At 27.4% G+C, this 17,536-nt stretch overlaps 2 protein-coding genes across 3 annotated transcripts; one reads left to right on the forward strand and one right to left on the reverse strand.

Annotated features, from left to right (window-relative positions):
- Positions 1–5,278: 5,278 nt before the first annotated feature.
- LOC114126256 (60S ribosomal protein L8) lies at positions 5,279–7,707 on the reverse strand. 2 transcript variants are annotated; one of them, XM_027990152.2, is made up of 6 exons: positions 7,549–7,707; positions 7,047–7,192; positions 6,622–6,763; positions 6,334–6,552; positions 5,480–5,682; positions 5,279–5,412 (listed from the first exon to the last, which is right to left on the reverse strand). In XM_027990152.2, exons 2-6 carry the CDS (start codon positions 7,182–7,184, stop codon positions 5,338–5,340), a joined length of 777 nt encoding a protein of 258 aa, XP_027845953.2. In that variant the 5' UTR covers positions 7,185–7,192; positions 7,549–7,707; the 3' UTR covers positions 5,279–5,337. The 2 variants fall into 2 exon arrangements, with proteins under 2 accessions (XP_027845953.2, XP_050053471.1); XM_050197514.1 differs by lacking the exon at positions 7,549–7,707 and adding an exon at positions 7,330–7,348.
- Positions 7,708–7,893: 186 nt separating this feature from the next.
- On the forward strand, positions 7,894–14,030 carry LOC114126255 (putative ATP-dependent RNA helicase Pl10). The gene is made up of 13 exons (XM_027990151.2): positions 7,894–8,068; positions 8,258–8,366; positions 10,929–10,976; positions 11,056–11,254; positions 11,320–11,512; positions 11,583–11,804; positions 11,871–11,992; positions 12,055–12,325; positions 12,396–12,552; positions 12,618–12,920; positions 12,983–13,139; positions 13,238–13,353; positions 13,446–14,030. Exons 1-13 carry the CDS (start codon positions 8,024–8,026, stop codon positions 13,547–13,549), a joined length of 2,046 nt encoding a protein of 681 aa, XP_027845952.2. The 5' UTR covers positions 7,894–8,023; the 3' UTR covers positions 13,550–14,030.
- The last annotated feature ends 3,506 nt before the right edge of the window (positions 14,031–17,536 follow it).

Below are 17,536 nucleotides of genomic sequence, written 5' to 3' on the forward strand. Positions count from 1 at the left end.
AAAAAAATTAAGTTTTATTTATCGATCTTAGCCACCTTAGCCATAACAAAATATAAGTATTATCTAGATGTCTAATAATTGTCACAATTATAAAAAATACTTTTTATAACTTTTAAATTGAAATGCATAACAAAAATAATATTTTATGCTAAAAACTAAATTTGTACAATTATTTACAAACTTATCATCAAATATCAGATATAATATCATAAATATTAACGCGCAGTGTTTGTTTATCAGCCGTAATCCGTGACATACCATCCCGGTTTCAATAAAATTATGTAATGAAGTACAAATCTTAACTCATTATATAAGATATTTTTTTTTATGGGAACATTTATAAATGCAGATTATTCATTAAAATGTATAGATATTATATAAGATATTTTTAATTAATTGATTTATTATTTCTGAAAATAATTTTAAAAAGTTTACAGTTACTATTCCAAAATTTTATTTTGACTAATTTCGCACATAAGAAATATTTCACATAGTACAACGATGATATTATATAGCAAATATGGGCAATTCAAAGTAACTAGAGGACCAATTTTTAAAAAATTAAAATTTAGCAGTCCAGAGCATAAAAAGCAAAAAAAAAAAGGTCATTCAAAATATACATCATTTTAATTAGCATTTATTTTGTTAATAATAAATAAATAGTCATTCTCCCATTAGGAATTAAAACTTCTATTTTCATCATCAATTTTAAGTTTTTTTTGCGGACATTATATTAAGCACTACAAAGACACAAAAATAATAAATTCAACGACAGCACGACACGAATGATACGAAGAAAATTAGTAACTGATATAGATCGGTACAAACAGTTATGGTTAAAAGTTATATGTATATAATATATATACACGGGCGAGCATTTTCCCGTATACCTATATATACGTGTATATGTACTTTATTATGGAATTTAGACATTTAATGATGTTCAATACCAGATAACAATTATTATATCAATAAGATAGAGTATATATGATAAACTTTAAAATTTTATAATATAATTTGGAAATATAGCACGAGCCACCAGTTACCCATCCTGAGTCTAGACAATAAAGCAGGGGCAGCCAAACGGTCGATCACGGACAATTTCAAATTCGATCAAATTAGAATTTATTTTTAGGCCCACACGCCCTATATGTTTTTAATAATTATAGTTATTCAATAATAAAAAATTTTTTTATGAAAATCGATCCTCAAATGTGAAGTATGAATTTAGTAAAAAAATGTTAGAGTTTTTAAAAAAAAAAACATAAAGATATGTGTCACAAATTAAATTTACTGCTCCGAATACTACAAAAAAAACCTGCTATGAAAACATTGACAGATGAGATTGATAAGTGCTTATAATTGGTTGTCACTTCAAAAAAAGATTCTTAGACCAACAAAAGTAATATCTTTCTTGATTTTTACAAAAACTTTTTATCGACTGATTGCTGTATCTACAATGACAGATTATTAGAAAAGGCAACTTAGAAAGAACACTTGAAACTAGTGTTTGAAATGTTGATGATTGGTCTACACAGACCACTAGATATTTCATATGTTCAACAATCCTTTTCCAGTTGCTCCAGAAATTTTTATTCGCACAGAGTTCTGAACCACCTGGAACATTGCATCAGTTGGGTAATATGCATTTAGAAGATAGATTTCGCACGAATTAATAATAATCCGACAGCAGTACAGTATTAACTTCATAGTGAACAGTCTGTAAATTCATTTTAATTAAAATGAATATAATCATTTTATTATTACCTAAGAGTTATTAATAATTTTTTATTTTGCTTTTATAATCTCGCTCTATAATATTGATATCTTGTTTTGTAATAGGTACTCGATTCAATTAAATTCAAAAGTTTTTTTAAAAGTAGGTACCTGGGCTATTTTTATAACAGCTTTTGAACCTCCCACTATGAAGAATAAATTCATCTGCGTACCTATACATTTGCACCATATTTCACATTTAAACATCACTGGGTTAATATTAATCCAATATTTTTGTTTTTTTATTTTTCTTCGTAAATGCTATTAAAACAAGTAAACGTCATCGATATCTTTATCAGATGATGACATGATCGCTACACTAAATTATAGTAACTTTTATTTAAGTTTTTAAACAACGACCATTGAAGAATTCTATAATAAATTCTACAAGTAACATGGCGTTATTTCCATTTGAGAGCTAGTAGCAATACTGAATTTGTTTGTAGAATATTATTAGTTGACAGTAGCTCTAATAGGTCTAATAGAGTCACCTAATAGGTTCCTATTTTTAAATATAATTTATTGAATTATCTACCTATACATCTACAAATACTTAATAATTTATAACTAAATACCTACCTTTTAATACAAGAAAAAATATTTTGTGATTTGATAATTAATACTTAATGAATATAGCCTACAAATTATTAATTTTAACATCATAACACAAAAAACAAGTTTGTTTAGATTTAAAGTATGCCATTATCTAAGAAATATGACCAGGATTTCACACTTAAATAAGTACTAATTATTCAACGAGATACAGGAGTTTGAAAATTTGCACATGACGTCATAGAGCCAAAGTCGGAATAGTGGCGTATGTTTTACGTGCAAAAGTGTCAAGATTAACGAAACGATTTTAATCGTTAAATATAATATTTTATATTACCTATATTATAATATATTTTATTTTATAATGTTTTTATTGTATATATGACACTGGTGTGATTATAATTTTGTTATTATATTTTTTAGTTTTTTCATAGTAGATAAAACTAATATCGTAAATTCCGTAAAATTTGGTTTGTGTGGCAATACGACGCGGGTTGTGAATTAATAAATTTACTAAATTACAATTCATAATATGTATGCAACAGCCAACAAGATATATTCAATTTTAAAGCACATAAATATACTTTAGGCTTATGAAAAAAAAAATTGAGAAATACTGTTTTAAGTTATTAAAATCATTGTGTAAATCAAACTACTTTTACACATAAAACATAGGCGGCTGCTCAGTCGTCGGCTAAATGACGTCATGCGGCTCATTAACTTTCATTACTTATCTCATTGAATAATCTATTTTTTACTTCATATTTTTACCATAACGTTTTTCATTGTATTGACTACAATAATACACCAATAATCTTAAAATTGAAAAAAAAAAAGTAAGTGTTGTGAATTTGTGATGTGCTTTAATTCTTAATCATATGATCACAAATATAAAATTTAATCTATACTTACTTAGTCCAGCGAGAGAACACACCGATTCTGCGCATCACCCGGCTATCGAAACCAGTTCCCCATTGGCAGGGTGTCGTTTAAGGATGTGCAAAAAAACCGATTTTGGTCGGCTCACGGTGCATTCTATTGCTAGATAGATAATAGAACCTAACCTATAATTTATCTTATAAAATATTTATAGGAAAAAAAGTATAAAAATTACATTGATAAGACTTTGGAAATATAACTTATCCCCTTTATTTTTTTGAATTTCCAGCCAAACTGAAAATAATTTATGTAGATGTTTATATGGTTGTATTTATATTGGTACCTCTAAGTCACAATAGGTAGCAGGTACCTTGGTTACCTACCTATCAGAGTGAACTTATATTCTTTAATTTTTACGAAAATTTAGATAATAGGAGCTGTTAATGTAAGTGTCTACACATATGACGTAAATGAGATACTATAATGTGTTATATACATACGCAAAGATAGGTAATTAAAAAAAATTAAAATAATAAGTAGATAGGTATAATATAAAAGAACTTACAAATCTGCACTAAAGATGATTTTGGAAGATCGTCTTCGCTGTCCGAAGAATTTGCAGTTGGTGGATTCAACATTTCACTCAATTTTTTTAAATCAATATAATCCATTTTAGCTTAATATGATCTTAGAATCAATACACTAATAAATACAATTATTTAATAAGGTAATTTACAATGGTATTAATACAACTTATGATTTTACATGAGCAGATATCTACTAAAAAGTTGTTTATTGTTTAATAATCGTTGCCATGGTTTAAAATTTAAATGCATGTGTATTCAAACACAAAAATGATAGTACCTAAGTTAATAACCCTAAAGCTATTAAGATTATAATCAATACTTACCTAAATACCCAGTAATCCATGCATCCAAAAATGGGCAAAAGTAAGAAAAAACGAAATTCATTTAGATTTCAGGGCCACAACTACGTGTTTGAAGGCCCTAGTGCAAGAGTTCTGTTTATTAACAGGTTGTAACGAGGCTTACAATTTATACGGTACAATTTAGTCTGCAATAAAAAAGCATTTTACAAAATTCGTATTTTAAAGTGGTGTAGCATTTATTTAAGAATGGTCAATGAAAATTTCAGTTTAGAACACCGTTAAACCGAATATTAAATAACAAACAAATCAGGTAGAATCATACAATAGAATTGGTATTTTATACGGACAACGAAGTGCACCAGTACACGAGGTTAGCAAGTGTAATTAAAAAATCAACTTCTTAACTATAATATATTATTTATAGTACAGATCTGATTATTTTTTACTAAAATGTAGAAAATGACTAAAATATTTTAAAGTCACTTTTTTTTTTATTTAATAATGAAGAAAACGCACATTTTTTAAGTTATATTAAACACACGTACCTTTAATTCATAAAATGAAAATCCTTGATTACAGCAATTAATAATAATTACAAATCAAATTTTATGTATTTGGCCTTTCTTAAAATAAATAGATGGTTTAGCAACAGTAATCATAATATTTAAATTAATTGCAGTTAGTGGTTAAAATTTTAATTATGATAAACTCGTCAAAATCATGAATATTTGCAAAAGTTGGTATAATTCATAATTTTTTTTGTATAAATAGCTTACGAGTTGAAAATTTAATACAAGATTTCCCACAAGTTTGGCTTACAATAGTTATAAAAGAATTTAAATTCTAGTATATTCAGGCCATTAAAACATAAACCACCTTTTCCATCAACCATTCAAAATTATATTCTATGCTGACAAATCATCTGTTCAGAATCATTTTTCATACACAATAATACCAATCATTGGATTCAAATTTAATACATATACATTATGGTGACCTAATATACAGCAGAATGTTACACTCAACCACTCTTTTTTCATTTTAAATATATTCGTTTGTAATAATTGTAAAAAGACACATTATATGTTTTTCATCAAGGAGTTAAAATATGTTATAGACAAAAAGGTAACCAAATCAAATTATAAATCATTAAACTATACAAGGAAAAAATCAATAAACCACTTTGTTGGTTTTGTTTTTTTTTATTTGTAAAATTAAATACAAACACGACAATGAACAGATTAATCATCACCCTTCTTGGTGACCACTTTACCTCCACGAATTCTACCAGTTCTCCTAGCGGCAATGAGACCAACCTAAAATTTGGATGGAAAATAATTAGTAATTATAGAAAAAAAAACAAAACACAATCATTTCATTTACCTTTCTTCCGGCACTGGTTCCTCTCTTAACTGTGGAAGCTTTACCAATATGTTGATGATTACCACCTCCATGAGGATGCTCAACAGGGTTCATAGCAACACCACGCACTTTAGGCCAGCAATTACGCTTAGCCTTATATTTGTGGTATGCACGTCCAGCCTTCAACATGGGCTTGTCAATACGTCCACCACCAGAAACCAGACCTTTAAAATATAAATTATAGTTATTGATATATATTTTTTTTTAACTCAATTTATCTATAATTATACATTATATATTAAATATCAGTCAATTTTCATGTTTAAATTAATTAATTGAATCTCAGTTACAATATTACTTCATTAAAAGAAAATCAGGTTTCAAATGTCTATTAATTTCAACATCATAGATTCATGTCAGTAGTCTTAATAATTTTAAAACAAAATAATCTCAGTACATAATGTTGACTTCACTGAATATTTTCAGGTTTCAAATGTCTAAAACATCATAGATTTTAATAAATGTACCAAAAAAAAAAAAAAAAAAATACCAATCTAATAATTTAATATACATGAAACTATTTAGAATTCATTTAAGTGAACTGCTCTTGCACATTAGCTTAATACTATTGGCCCTCCAAAATGACTACCAGATCATATTGGTAAGTTAAATAAGCGATAAATTATTCTTTGCATGTTCAGATTATATAGTACAGTAAAAAACATGTATTAACAGTAAGTTGTAAATTGAGATTGTAGTAATAAAGCAAATATATAATTATTATAATAGATTGTATTATTAATGTAACGATACTTAATCTCAGTGGAAAAAGTCAATTAAAATATTGTTTATATAACAAATTCAATAATACATACCAATCATGGCACGGTTGTTGGATGGAATAACTTTTTTGGCACCAGATGGTAACTTAACCCTTGTCCTTTTGGAATCTGGATTGTGAGCAACAACAGTAGCATAATTACCAGAAGCACGAGCTAAACGACCACGGTCACCAGTTTTTTCTTCCAAATTACAGATAATGGTACCTTCAGGCATTACTCCAATAGGCATAACATTACCAATGTTCAATTTAGCTAAAAAAAAAATTAAAGAATGTCAAAGAAACATATAAACAATGTTTATTTAGATTTACAATATTGTACCTTTCTTTCCACAGTACAAAAATTGACCAGTGTATACACCTTCAGGAGCAATGAATAATTCTTTTCTCGTCTTATATTTGTATGGATCTCTGAAGTGAACAACAGCTAAAGGAGCTCCACGACCAGGATCGTGAATAATATCCTACAACACAAAAATCATAAACCAAACATTATACTTTAATATTAAATAAAAACATGATCAAGTTTAAGTAAATTTAAGATAAGATATAAATATTACTTATTTATATCCTTTAAAGCAAGCATATAATTATATATTTCATGGATGAATGTTATAATATAATAGAGACACAAATTAATTAGGTATATTTATAATTTAAGTATTGTTTGAAATAACGATGGAAGAACTTTATAAATATTTAACTGCATTATAATAATAATAATAAAATTAGCTTAAAAATAGTTACCTTAACAACACCTTTGATGTAACCATATTTTTCTGAGTAGTCCAAATTCCTGAGTTTAGGGGCTCCTTTGCGGTGTTTAGTGTGGGAACGGAAAACGCTTCCAGCACCTTTCCTCTGAGCACGAATAACCCTACCCATTATGATATCTGGAATATAAATGTACAAATATAATCTTTTCTGTTGTTCAAAAATTATAAGTAGAATCCACAATCCAGACAGTCAGCTTAGGTATGAAAACAAAATAGGAAAATACGTGAAGTGTAAATTGTCAAAAAAAACTTACAATTTAAAATTAAAGCACGACACTTAACATAGGACTATGAATGTTAAAAAACCTGGGAAGGTACCACTTCACACCAAATACGAACACCGGTTGATGTGTTTTAACGCTAGGGACATCAATATACTTAAATCACAGTAAGAACTAAAAACGAACCTAAGAAGAATATCTGTCTGTCAAATTGGGATTGGTTAGATAATTAAGGATAAAAATTTTACTTACGATTTACAAGATGAACTACTCAAGGAACTGTTTCACGTAGGAAAGACTCGTGAAATCAAAAAAACATTGTAATCAGTGCGGACGCACACGGACGTGATGCGTACCACAAGATGCAGAGTAGCCAACCGTTGACCGTTTAGAAAAATCTATTAAATTTATAACTAATTAAATTAAAACCTTAATTTTAACTGATTAAAATTTAAATCTTAAGACAAACGTCTAATTTAAGTGAACAAAATAATTAAAATACAAATATGCTTTAAAGAATTAGCAAATTTATTTTGGTTATAACCAGTAAGATGGTAACGTCGCATTCAAGGTTATCAGCTGTCTGTCTCCTTTCAATCTAGTCGGCCATTATTGGCATTTGCCATAATACATTTTTCATTACAGCGATTTAATTTTTGTACGTTCGTTTTGTTGATTTACACTCGCAAGTGCAGCAACGTATTCATCGTCGCCGATTTGTAATAATATGAGTAATGTACCCAATCAAAATGGATCAGGTCTAGAGCAGCAGGTAAGAATTTCATTTGCCTGTTTCAATGTTCATCAACTGACCATCAACTAGGTTAAGAGACGTGCGAATTTTCATTGTCTAGGTTACCGCTGTCTTAGAATAATGCCGCTAATTTACGTTTACTGATTATAATTAAATATTTTATATATGTATAATGATTTTTATGGTTTTTTTGGTTTATTCTTATAGTTTGCTGGTCTGGACTTGCAGGGCAAATCACAGCCCAGTTCGGCTCCAAGCAAGTACGTTCCACCTCATCTGAGGAACAGACCGGATAATTCCGAAGCAGTAGAACCAGGTAATTTATGTTTATCAAATATATAACAAATAAATAGACATATTACCTATTTTTTTACAATTTAGTTCAATTTAACACCTACAACAATGCATCATTGTTTTCTTTGTTCTGTTCTTTGTCATAATAATATTAACACTTTATTGATTAAAAGTGTGATTTGATTATTATCTTAACTATTCATTAAAACCAAATACAATTTTACAACTACATTATTGTTTGTTTAATTAAGTAGAAATATTTATTTATTATCATTCAGTTTTATACAAATTTATAGTTAAAATCTGGGTTAAAACAAAGCAATTAGTTTTTTTGTTTAATTTTTTTTAGTTTATAACTATAATATTGCAGGATCTTACTATACATCATTAACCTATTTATGTGTCTTGTTAATATCTATTGCTTATTATTAAATACATTAAATATTAAACTATTATAATGAGTAACATATTTAAAATTAAATAAAACAGCTATCTAATTTAATATTGTTTTGATTATAACATATAAGTATCTACTACTATTTATTAATGTAGTTTTAATTTTACAATATTTTTTTTTATTAAAATTGAAATATAGGTAGGTAGTTGTCACAAATCTTAAAAACTGAAATTGTTTTCTCTATTATAAACATTGTTTGACAAAATAATCAAAAAAAAAACGTTTAAATTTACTATTTAATTTTAGTATTAATGGTAGACTAAAATCTAAATTCAGTAATTAATGTTATCATATACATAATATAATAATTAAAACTATCAAAGTTTCCATGTTTGTTTATTTATACACCTTTATTTATTATATTATATTAAGCTTGTTACACAATATTTTATCAAAATGAAAAGAGTATGGAAGTTATTATTTTCATTTTTGAATTTATTCAATTATGAACAAATCACATTTATATTTTTTTTATATGTGTATATAAATTAACCTTCCTATATTAATTATAATGATGGTATCTGAGTGTTTTTCTGGTATTTTGAATATTCACCTCGTTCCCCATCACACAAATTAATAATTTAAAATTTAAATTACCTATAGCATTTTTTTGTTTTTATATATATATATTTATAGTATGATTATTGATCATTACTAGGTATAAACGTTAAGCTATAATATAGTTATATAATAAATATGTAGTACTTCTTATTACAAACATATACAAAATTAAATGCAATATTGAATTTACGAAATATATAACTAAGTGACAGCAAGTTGAACAAAATAGAAATATTAGAATATAACATCCACTTAAAAAAAAACTATTCGTAACAAGATAATAACAACATTAAAATTTATGAAAAAAGTGCAAAAACCAAATAGAGTTACTATTTTATAAAAAAAATAATTAATAGGGAATTTTATTCAAGTATGTAACTAATGGAAAAATGAGTTATATTTAATAAATTGGACTAGTAATATGAGAATTAGCTTTAACAATTTTAAGATTTAATAAATAAGAATCGTCAATTTTAGTATTTAATATTTAAAAAAAATAATAATCCAAGAATTTTTTCTTAGTTTATTAAAAACATTGATACTGAGTGTAAATAAATCCATTTTCAAAAACAATTATTTCTATGATTACCTATATAAGTAGTTATAATTTAGATTAAGGTTGACGTTTATATTATTAATATTTACAATATTTGATCATAATTATATAAAGTATGGAAGTTGATACTTTTATTTTTGTATTTATTCAGTTCTGAATCAAATACATTTATATGTATGTATGTGTGTATACATATATATGAATTAATCTTCCTATATCATAAAGGTGGTATCTGAGTGTTTATCTATTTATATTGGGTATTCACCTCGTTCCCCATCAAACAAAATAATAATATTTTTATGTTATTATATTTTGAAATGTTGATAATAACCTTAAAAAGGTGTTAGGAAAATTACCTTAGTAAAAATGTTAACTATTTATATAATATAAAAGCAACATTATTGATAGTTAAACAATATCTTGAAATCCATTGAATTTATGTATTGCGTTTAAATTGTGTATATAAATGATAATTTTTTTTTTTTTAATAGAGCAATTAAAAACCTCAACATTTACACTTCTTAGTTTATTTTTATTCCATAATTTATTCATTTATAAAAATTAATGCTTTAGTAATTGAATTACAAAATCATATTTTAAAGATTTTCTTTTGAAAACCAGAAGTTAAATCTAATAAATCTATAATAATATAAATTTTGAATAATTAAAAAAGTATTACCATTTTTGTTAGAATATAGGCATCTGTTATAACTTATTGGGTTATTTCTCCCCCCCCCCCCCTAAGTAAAACTGATTTATTTCATGGAATATTACATTAATAACATTTTATATATAAATGATTTTTATTAAAATAAGGCAAGCAAGTTTATCATAAACAGATAATCCACTATAAATCAAATATAGCTGGGTACTTCTAGTCTTCCATATCACATTGAATTATATAAATACATCAAATAATTAATCATTTTAAGAAACAATATAATCTATATTCCTTGTATTTTAATTTAATTAGGTACATAATTAATTATTTTGTTTTTATTATTTTACAGAAAGTGTTAATAACGACAGAGATTTCAACGCACCTCGCCAAACATCAGGTTTTTTTATTTACAGATTACCTATTTTTTTTCTAAGTTTTTTTTTAAATTTCAACTAATAAGGATAACAATTTTGTAGGAAACGATCGTCGTGGTGGCCGTAGAGATGATTATGAAGATCGTTCCTACAATGGATCGAGCTCCGGTTATGGTGGCGGACGAGGCGGAGGTGGTTATAGAGGCAATTACCGCAATGATAGAGATGGCGGCGATTGGTCGCGTTTCAATCAAGGCGGTGGAGGTGGTAGTAGGTGGCAAGAAGGAGGTGGTGGAAGAAGGTAGATACATTATATTTATTTAAAATTATTTTCTCAAAAATCTATATCAGCAATAATAATTATAGATCTGGAGAAAACCGAAGAGGTCGTTGGGATGAATCAAGCGCTTCTAACCAAGATTGGACAAAACCACTTGCCCCTGATGAACGTTTGGAGGAAGAACTTTTTGGAAATCGTAGTACGGGTATTAACTTCAATAAATATGAAGATATTCCAGTTGAAGCAACTGGTGAAGATATACCCTCCCATATTAATACAGTAAGCTTAATATAATTAACTTTACGAATAATATTTAAAATTTTAACTAATTTTTTTCATATCTTTGTAGTTTGACGACATTAAGCTGACAGATATTATACGCATGAATATTGCTTTGACTCGTTATGATACTCCAACTCCAGTTCAAAAGTATGCTATACCAATTATTATTGGTCGTCGTGATGTAATGGCCTGTGCCCAAACTGGATCAGGCAAAACTGCTGCATTCCTGGTTCCCATACTTAATCAGATTTATGAAAAAGGACCAGCTGCATATAATGCTGGACCTAAGGTTTGATAATAATCAATAATTTTTGTAGAGTTATTTTAATATTTTCTTTAAAAAAATGTTTAACAGCTCCAATCAAGACGTAAATATCCTCTTGGCTTAATATTAGCTCCTACTCGTGAATTAGCAACCCAAATATATGATGAAGCAAAAAAGTTTGCTTATCGTTCTAGAGTACGTCCTTGTGTTGTGTAAGTACATTAATATACATAAAAATTATTTATTGAATATAAATTAATTCTGATCATTACAGCTATGGTGGTTCACATGTTATGGACCAAATCCGTGATTTAGAACAGGGGTGTCACTTATTAGTGGCTACTCCTGGTCGTTTGGTAGACATGTTGGAGAGAGGTAAAATTGGGTTAGACTTCTGTCGATACTTAGTTTTAGATGAAGCTGATAGAATGTTAGACATGGGTTTTGAAACTCAAATAAGGCGTATTGTTGAGAAAGATTCTATGCCTCCTCCAGGTGATAGACAAACTCTGATGTTCTCAGCAACATTCCCTAAAGAAATTCAAGTAAATGGAATAACTCAAATAAAGATTATATGTGTATTTTTACTTATACATTTTTTCAATATTCTCACAGATGTTGGCTAGAGATTTTCTTGACAACTATATTTTCTTAGCTATTGGTCGAGTTGGATCAACATCTGAAAATATAACACAAAAAATTGTTTGGGTGGAAGACCGAAACAAAAGATCCTATTTATTAGATTTACTAAATGCTACTCCAATTAGATCACGTTAGTAATTTTAAATATATACCTATTTATTTTCATTTTAATAATATTCTTATTCTTGATTATAGAACCAGCTGAGTCTTTGATATTGGTGTTTGTTGAAACTAAAAAAGGCGCCGATTCATTGGAAGAATTTTTGTATTCCAATGGTTATCCAGTCACCTCAATTCATGGTGACCGAACACAGCGAGAACGTGAGGATGCGTTAAAAAGTTTCCGTTCTGGGAACACACCAGTACTAGTTGCTACAGCTGTTGCAGCTAGAGGCTTAGATATACCTCATGTGACACATGTAATTAATTATGATTTACCATCTGATGTTGAGGAGTATGTGCATCGTATTGGACGTACTGGCCGTATGGGAAACTTAGGTAAATTATGAACTAAATAATTTAAAATATGGTGGTTATAATATTATTATGGTTTTTAAAAGGTTTGGCTACTTCATTTTTCAATGACAAAAATCGCAATTTAACTAGAGACCTAATGGAATTGATAACTGAATCAAAACAGGAACTACCTGGATGGTTGGAAAGTATGGCTACTGACTTCCGAATGAGCAGTGGAAGAAGAAGTAATACATCGAAAGGGTATGTTTTAAAATTGTTGCAATAATTATTAATTCACATTATTTATCTAAATAATATTTTAAACTTCTTTTATTTATTTTTATCTTAAACATTTACAGAAGTCGTTTTGGAGGTGCTGGTTTTGGTTCTCGAGATTATCGTACTACAAGCAGCATACCACCACGTGGAAGTTCTGGTCCACCCCGTAGGGACTATGGAGGTGGCAGTAACAATGGTAATTAAATTAATTTATGTTTATTTCTTACTTAATTTTATTTTACTTGTGTTAAGTAATATTTTTTCTAATTATTTTTTTTTACTCTTTAGGAGGTGGATTTTATGGTGGAGGTAATTATGGAGGATCATACTCTAGTGGTGGTTCTGCTCCCAATGGAAATTCTTCAACTCAAGATTGGTGGTCTCAGTCATAAATATGCGGTTATTAAAAGTATAAATCATAACTGAAACATAAAAAAATATATATATTATAAAGTTTAGAAAAAAAGTGAATTAAAGTTTTTTATGAATTGATATGCCTCGTATATTTAGGTTGAATGTCATTACACTATAGTTTAAATTCATTATTTATGTAAAATGTATTAATGAATTTTGATTTCAAACAAAGTATGTTTTTATTTTTTTTTATTTTTATTCTAAGCTTTGTTTTTTTTTTTTTTTTTTAGATTATAAATCATCTAATATTTATGTTGAGATATAGTTCTAAATCTTCATTTAAAAATGAGTATTTAAAGGGAAAAAGAATATTAAGCATTATATGTAATTTCTATTCATAGTGTAATATTACAAATTTGTTACATTAAATAATTATGACAAAATGCTGTACATTTATATTAATTTATTTATAGCTGATGAATTTGAGTAAGACAAATAAAATTCATAATCACTTTTGTATTTCATCTTAGTTTTAAATTATTACCTATCAATTTAGTTACCTTTTGCTTATAGGCTAGCATTATAAATCTAAAAGATCAAAGAGTATTATTTATTTATTTATTCAATGGGTATTGTGTAAGTGATATTTCTTTACCCAGAATGGCATATTGATAGTTAGGTGTTTGTTATTCAATTGCTTATTGAGTACTTAAAAATTATATAATACCTCTGTTGTTTATTTAGCTATTTTGTATTGTTTTATAATGCTGTTTTTTACATTTTTGATTTAATGTACACTAAAGTTGAGACCCGAGGATTTTGTCCTTGTATTTTCATTATTCTTGATGTCAATAAATACAATTAATTTCTGATTACCAATAATTTTAATTAAAACCTTAAATTGTATTTTATAAAAAATTCAAACAACTTAATATATTTCATACACACGGTTGTTTTCACAAAAATACTTAAAGTATAAAAAAGTATTTTCACATTCATACTTGTCAACCACACAATTAATTAGTTTAATATATTTATTTTTCTAGTATAATGTAAAACTATATTTAAATATATTAGATAACAATTATGTATATTTACTTATACAATAATATAAGAAGTAAAAAATAAAAACAATATTTTAAATTCATCTGATATATAATTTAGAATAGTTCAATACTCATTGATTATTATTTTATAGAATATCAAATGTAACTTGTAAACTAAACAAATAACACAAAATATTGTGTTATATTATGTTAATCATTTTTGTGTAACCTATCAGTATGTATTTGTCAAATAAAAACTTGTTGATATTTCTTTGTTTCACATTCAAATTTTCTCATGTTTAAATTAATCTTTCTTTTAACATTTTATGATTATTTTCAATTAATATTATTTATGGTTAACAATTCCTACTCTTTATTAGTTTAGACTTAAATATTTTGATATTTACATAACAAAATTATGTGATCATTTATTCAGGTATATCTTATATATAAAAATGAATCGCAAAATGTGTTGGTAAGCGCATAACTCAACAACCCCTGGACCGAATTGGCTGAATTTTTTTTTTCAACTGTTCGGAATTGCCAGGAGAAGGTTTTTATGAACGAACATTTTTAAAAATTCTACTGAATAAGTAGAAAAAGTGCAAAAACTATTTATTGATGTCTGGGATTTGAACCCGATACCGTCAAAATATAAAAAATAAATTAAAACTATAATATTTTTTGTTGCCATGGAAATGTTATAGACAATATTTATTCAATTTAATTGTTTGAATAAAATATAATAAAAAATTCCTGGGATGACCTTAAAAACATAATAATTTATATTTGATATAAAGAGTTATATTGGCTGTTAAAAACATTGATGTAAATGAATTAAATTTAAAAATTCAAGAACAAATTACAGGTGAATCGAGGATATATAAATCAGTTGATTCGGCAACTAACCAAGATGATGTAGTCAACTATCCACCTGAATTTTTAAACTCGCTTGATTTACCAGGATTGCCACCTCACAATCTTCAACTAAAGGTTGGATCGGTAGTTATAATGTTGCGAAATATCAACCAACCGCGTCTGTGCAACGGCACACGGTTAGCGATAAAAAAATTACTGAACAACGTGATAGAAGCAACTATACTGAAAGGAAAGTATAAAGGAGAGGATGTTCACATACCGTGCATCCCAATGATTCCGACTGATGTGCCATTTGAGTTTAAACGACTACAGTTTCCATTGCGGCTTGCTTTTGCTATGACCATAAAAAAGTCCCAGGGGCAATCATTAAGTGTTTGTGGTATTAATTTGGAAAACCCATGTTTCTCACATGGTCAATTATATGTTGCCTGTTCCTGGGAAACCATCAGATTTGTTTGTCTATGCGCCAGGCGATCGAACAAAAAACATCGTATACCACAAAGCACTACAATGAAAATATAACTGATTTTTGTTAATAATTATAATTGAAATGATTAACAATAAAGCAATTACTTACTTATAAATGCTTATATATGTTTTATTTAATTATTTTTTGTTCACACCGCCCTAACACCAGGGTGACGGTTCTGTTCAGGAGAATTTTTCGCCTCGAATATAACATGGGTAGGAAAAAAAAATTGCCTTAGTAAAAATGTTAACTATTTATATAATATAAAAGCAACATTATTGATAGTTAAACAATATCTTGAAATCCATTGAATTTATGTATTGCGTTTAAATTGTGTATATAAGTGATAATTTTTTTTGTTTTAATAGAGCAATTAAAAACCTCAACATTTACACTTCTTAGTTTATTTTTATTCCATAATTTATTCATTTATAAAAATTAATGCTTTAGTAATTGAATTACAAAATCATATTTTAAAGATTTTCTTTTGAACACCAAAAGTTAAACCTAATAAATCTATAATAATATAAATTTTGAATGATTAAAAAAGTATTACCATTTTTGTTAGAATATAGACATCTGTTATAACTTATTGGGTTATTTCTCCCCCCCCCCCTCTAAGTAAAACTGATTTATTTCATGGAATATTACATTAATAACATTTTATATATAAATGATTTTTATTAAAATAAGGCAAGCAAGTTTATCATAAACAGATAATCCACTATAAATCAAATATAGCTGGGTACTTCTAGTCTTCCATATCACATTGAATTATATAAATACATCAAATAATTAATCATTTTAAGAAACAATATAATCTATATTCCTTGTATTTTAATTTAATTAGGTACATAATTAATTATTTTGTTTTTATTATTTTACAGAAAGTGTTAATAACGACAGAGATTTCAACGCACCTCGCCAAACATCAGGTTTTTTTATTTACAAATTACCTATTTTTTTTCTAAGTTTTCTTTAAATTTCAACTAATAAGGATAACAATTTTGTAGGAAACGATCGTCGTGGTGGCCGTAGAGATGATTATGAAGATCGTTCCTACAATGGATCGAGCTCCGGTTATGGTGGCGGACGAGGCGGAGGTGGTTATAGAGGCAATTACCGCAATGATAGAGATGGCGGCGATTGGTCGCGTTTCAATCAAGGCGGTGGAGGTGGTAGTAGGTGGCAAGAAGGAGGTGGTGGAAGAAGGTAGATACATTATATTTATTTAAAATTATTTTCTCAAAAATCTATATCAGCAATAATAATTATAGATCTGGAGAAAACCGAAGAGGTCGTTGGGATGAATCAAGCGCTTCTAACCAAGATTGGACAAAACCACTTGCCCCTGATGAACGTTTGGAGGAAGAACTTTTTGGAAATCGTAGTACGGGTATTAACTTCAATAAATATGAAGATATTCCAGTTGAAGCAACTGGTGAAGATATACCCTCCCATATTAATACAGTAAGCTTAATATAATTAACTTTACGAATAATATTTAAAATGTTAACTAATTTTTTTCATATCTTTGTAGTTTGACGACATTAAGCTGACACATATTATACGCATGAATATTGCTTTGACTCGTTATGATACTCCAACTCCAGTTCAAAAGTATGCTCCTC

Source organism: Aphis gossypii, chromosome 1 (assembly GCF_020184175.1).
Source record: "Aphis gossypii isolate Hap1 chromosome 1, ASM2018417v2, whole genome shotgun sequence".
Taxonomy (NCBI): Eukaryota; Metazoa; Arthropoda; class Insecta; order Hemiptera; family Aphididae; genus Aphis; species Aphis gossypii.

Excerpts from the sequence above, each read along its gene's own strand:
- LOC114126255 (XM_027990151.2), top strand. The coding sequence starts at position 8,024 with ATGAGTAATGTACCCAATCAAAATGGATCAGGTCTAGAGCAGCAG. Across the intron at positions 10,977-11,055 it reads CGCACCTCGCCAAACATCAG|GAAACGATCGTCGTGGTGGC; the intron begins GTTTTTTTATTT and ends ACAATTTTGTAG. Across the intron at positions 11,805-11,870 it reads CATATAATGCTGGACCTAAG|CTCCAATCAAGACGTAAATA; the intron begins GTTTGATAATAA and ends AATGTTTAACAG.
- LOC114126256 (XM_027990152.2), bottom strand. The coding sequence starts at position 7,184 with ATGGGTAGGGTTATTCGTGCTCAGAGGAAAGGTGCTGGAAGCGTTTTC. Across the intron at positions 6,553-6,621 it reads TTTGTACTGTGGAAAGAAAG|CTAAATTGAACATTGGTAAT; the intron begins GTACAATATTGT and ends TTTTTTTTTTAG. Across the intron at positions 5,413-5,479 it reads GAACCAGTGCCGGAAGAAAG|GTTGGTCTCATTGCCGCTAG; the intron begins GTAAATGAAATG and ends TCCAAATTTTAG.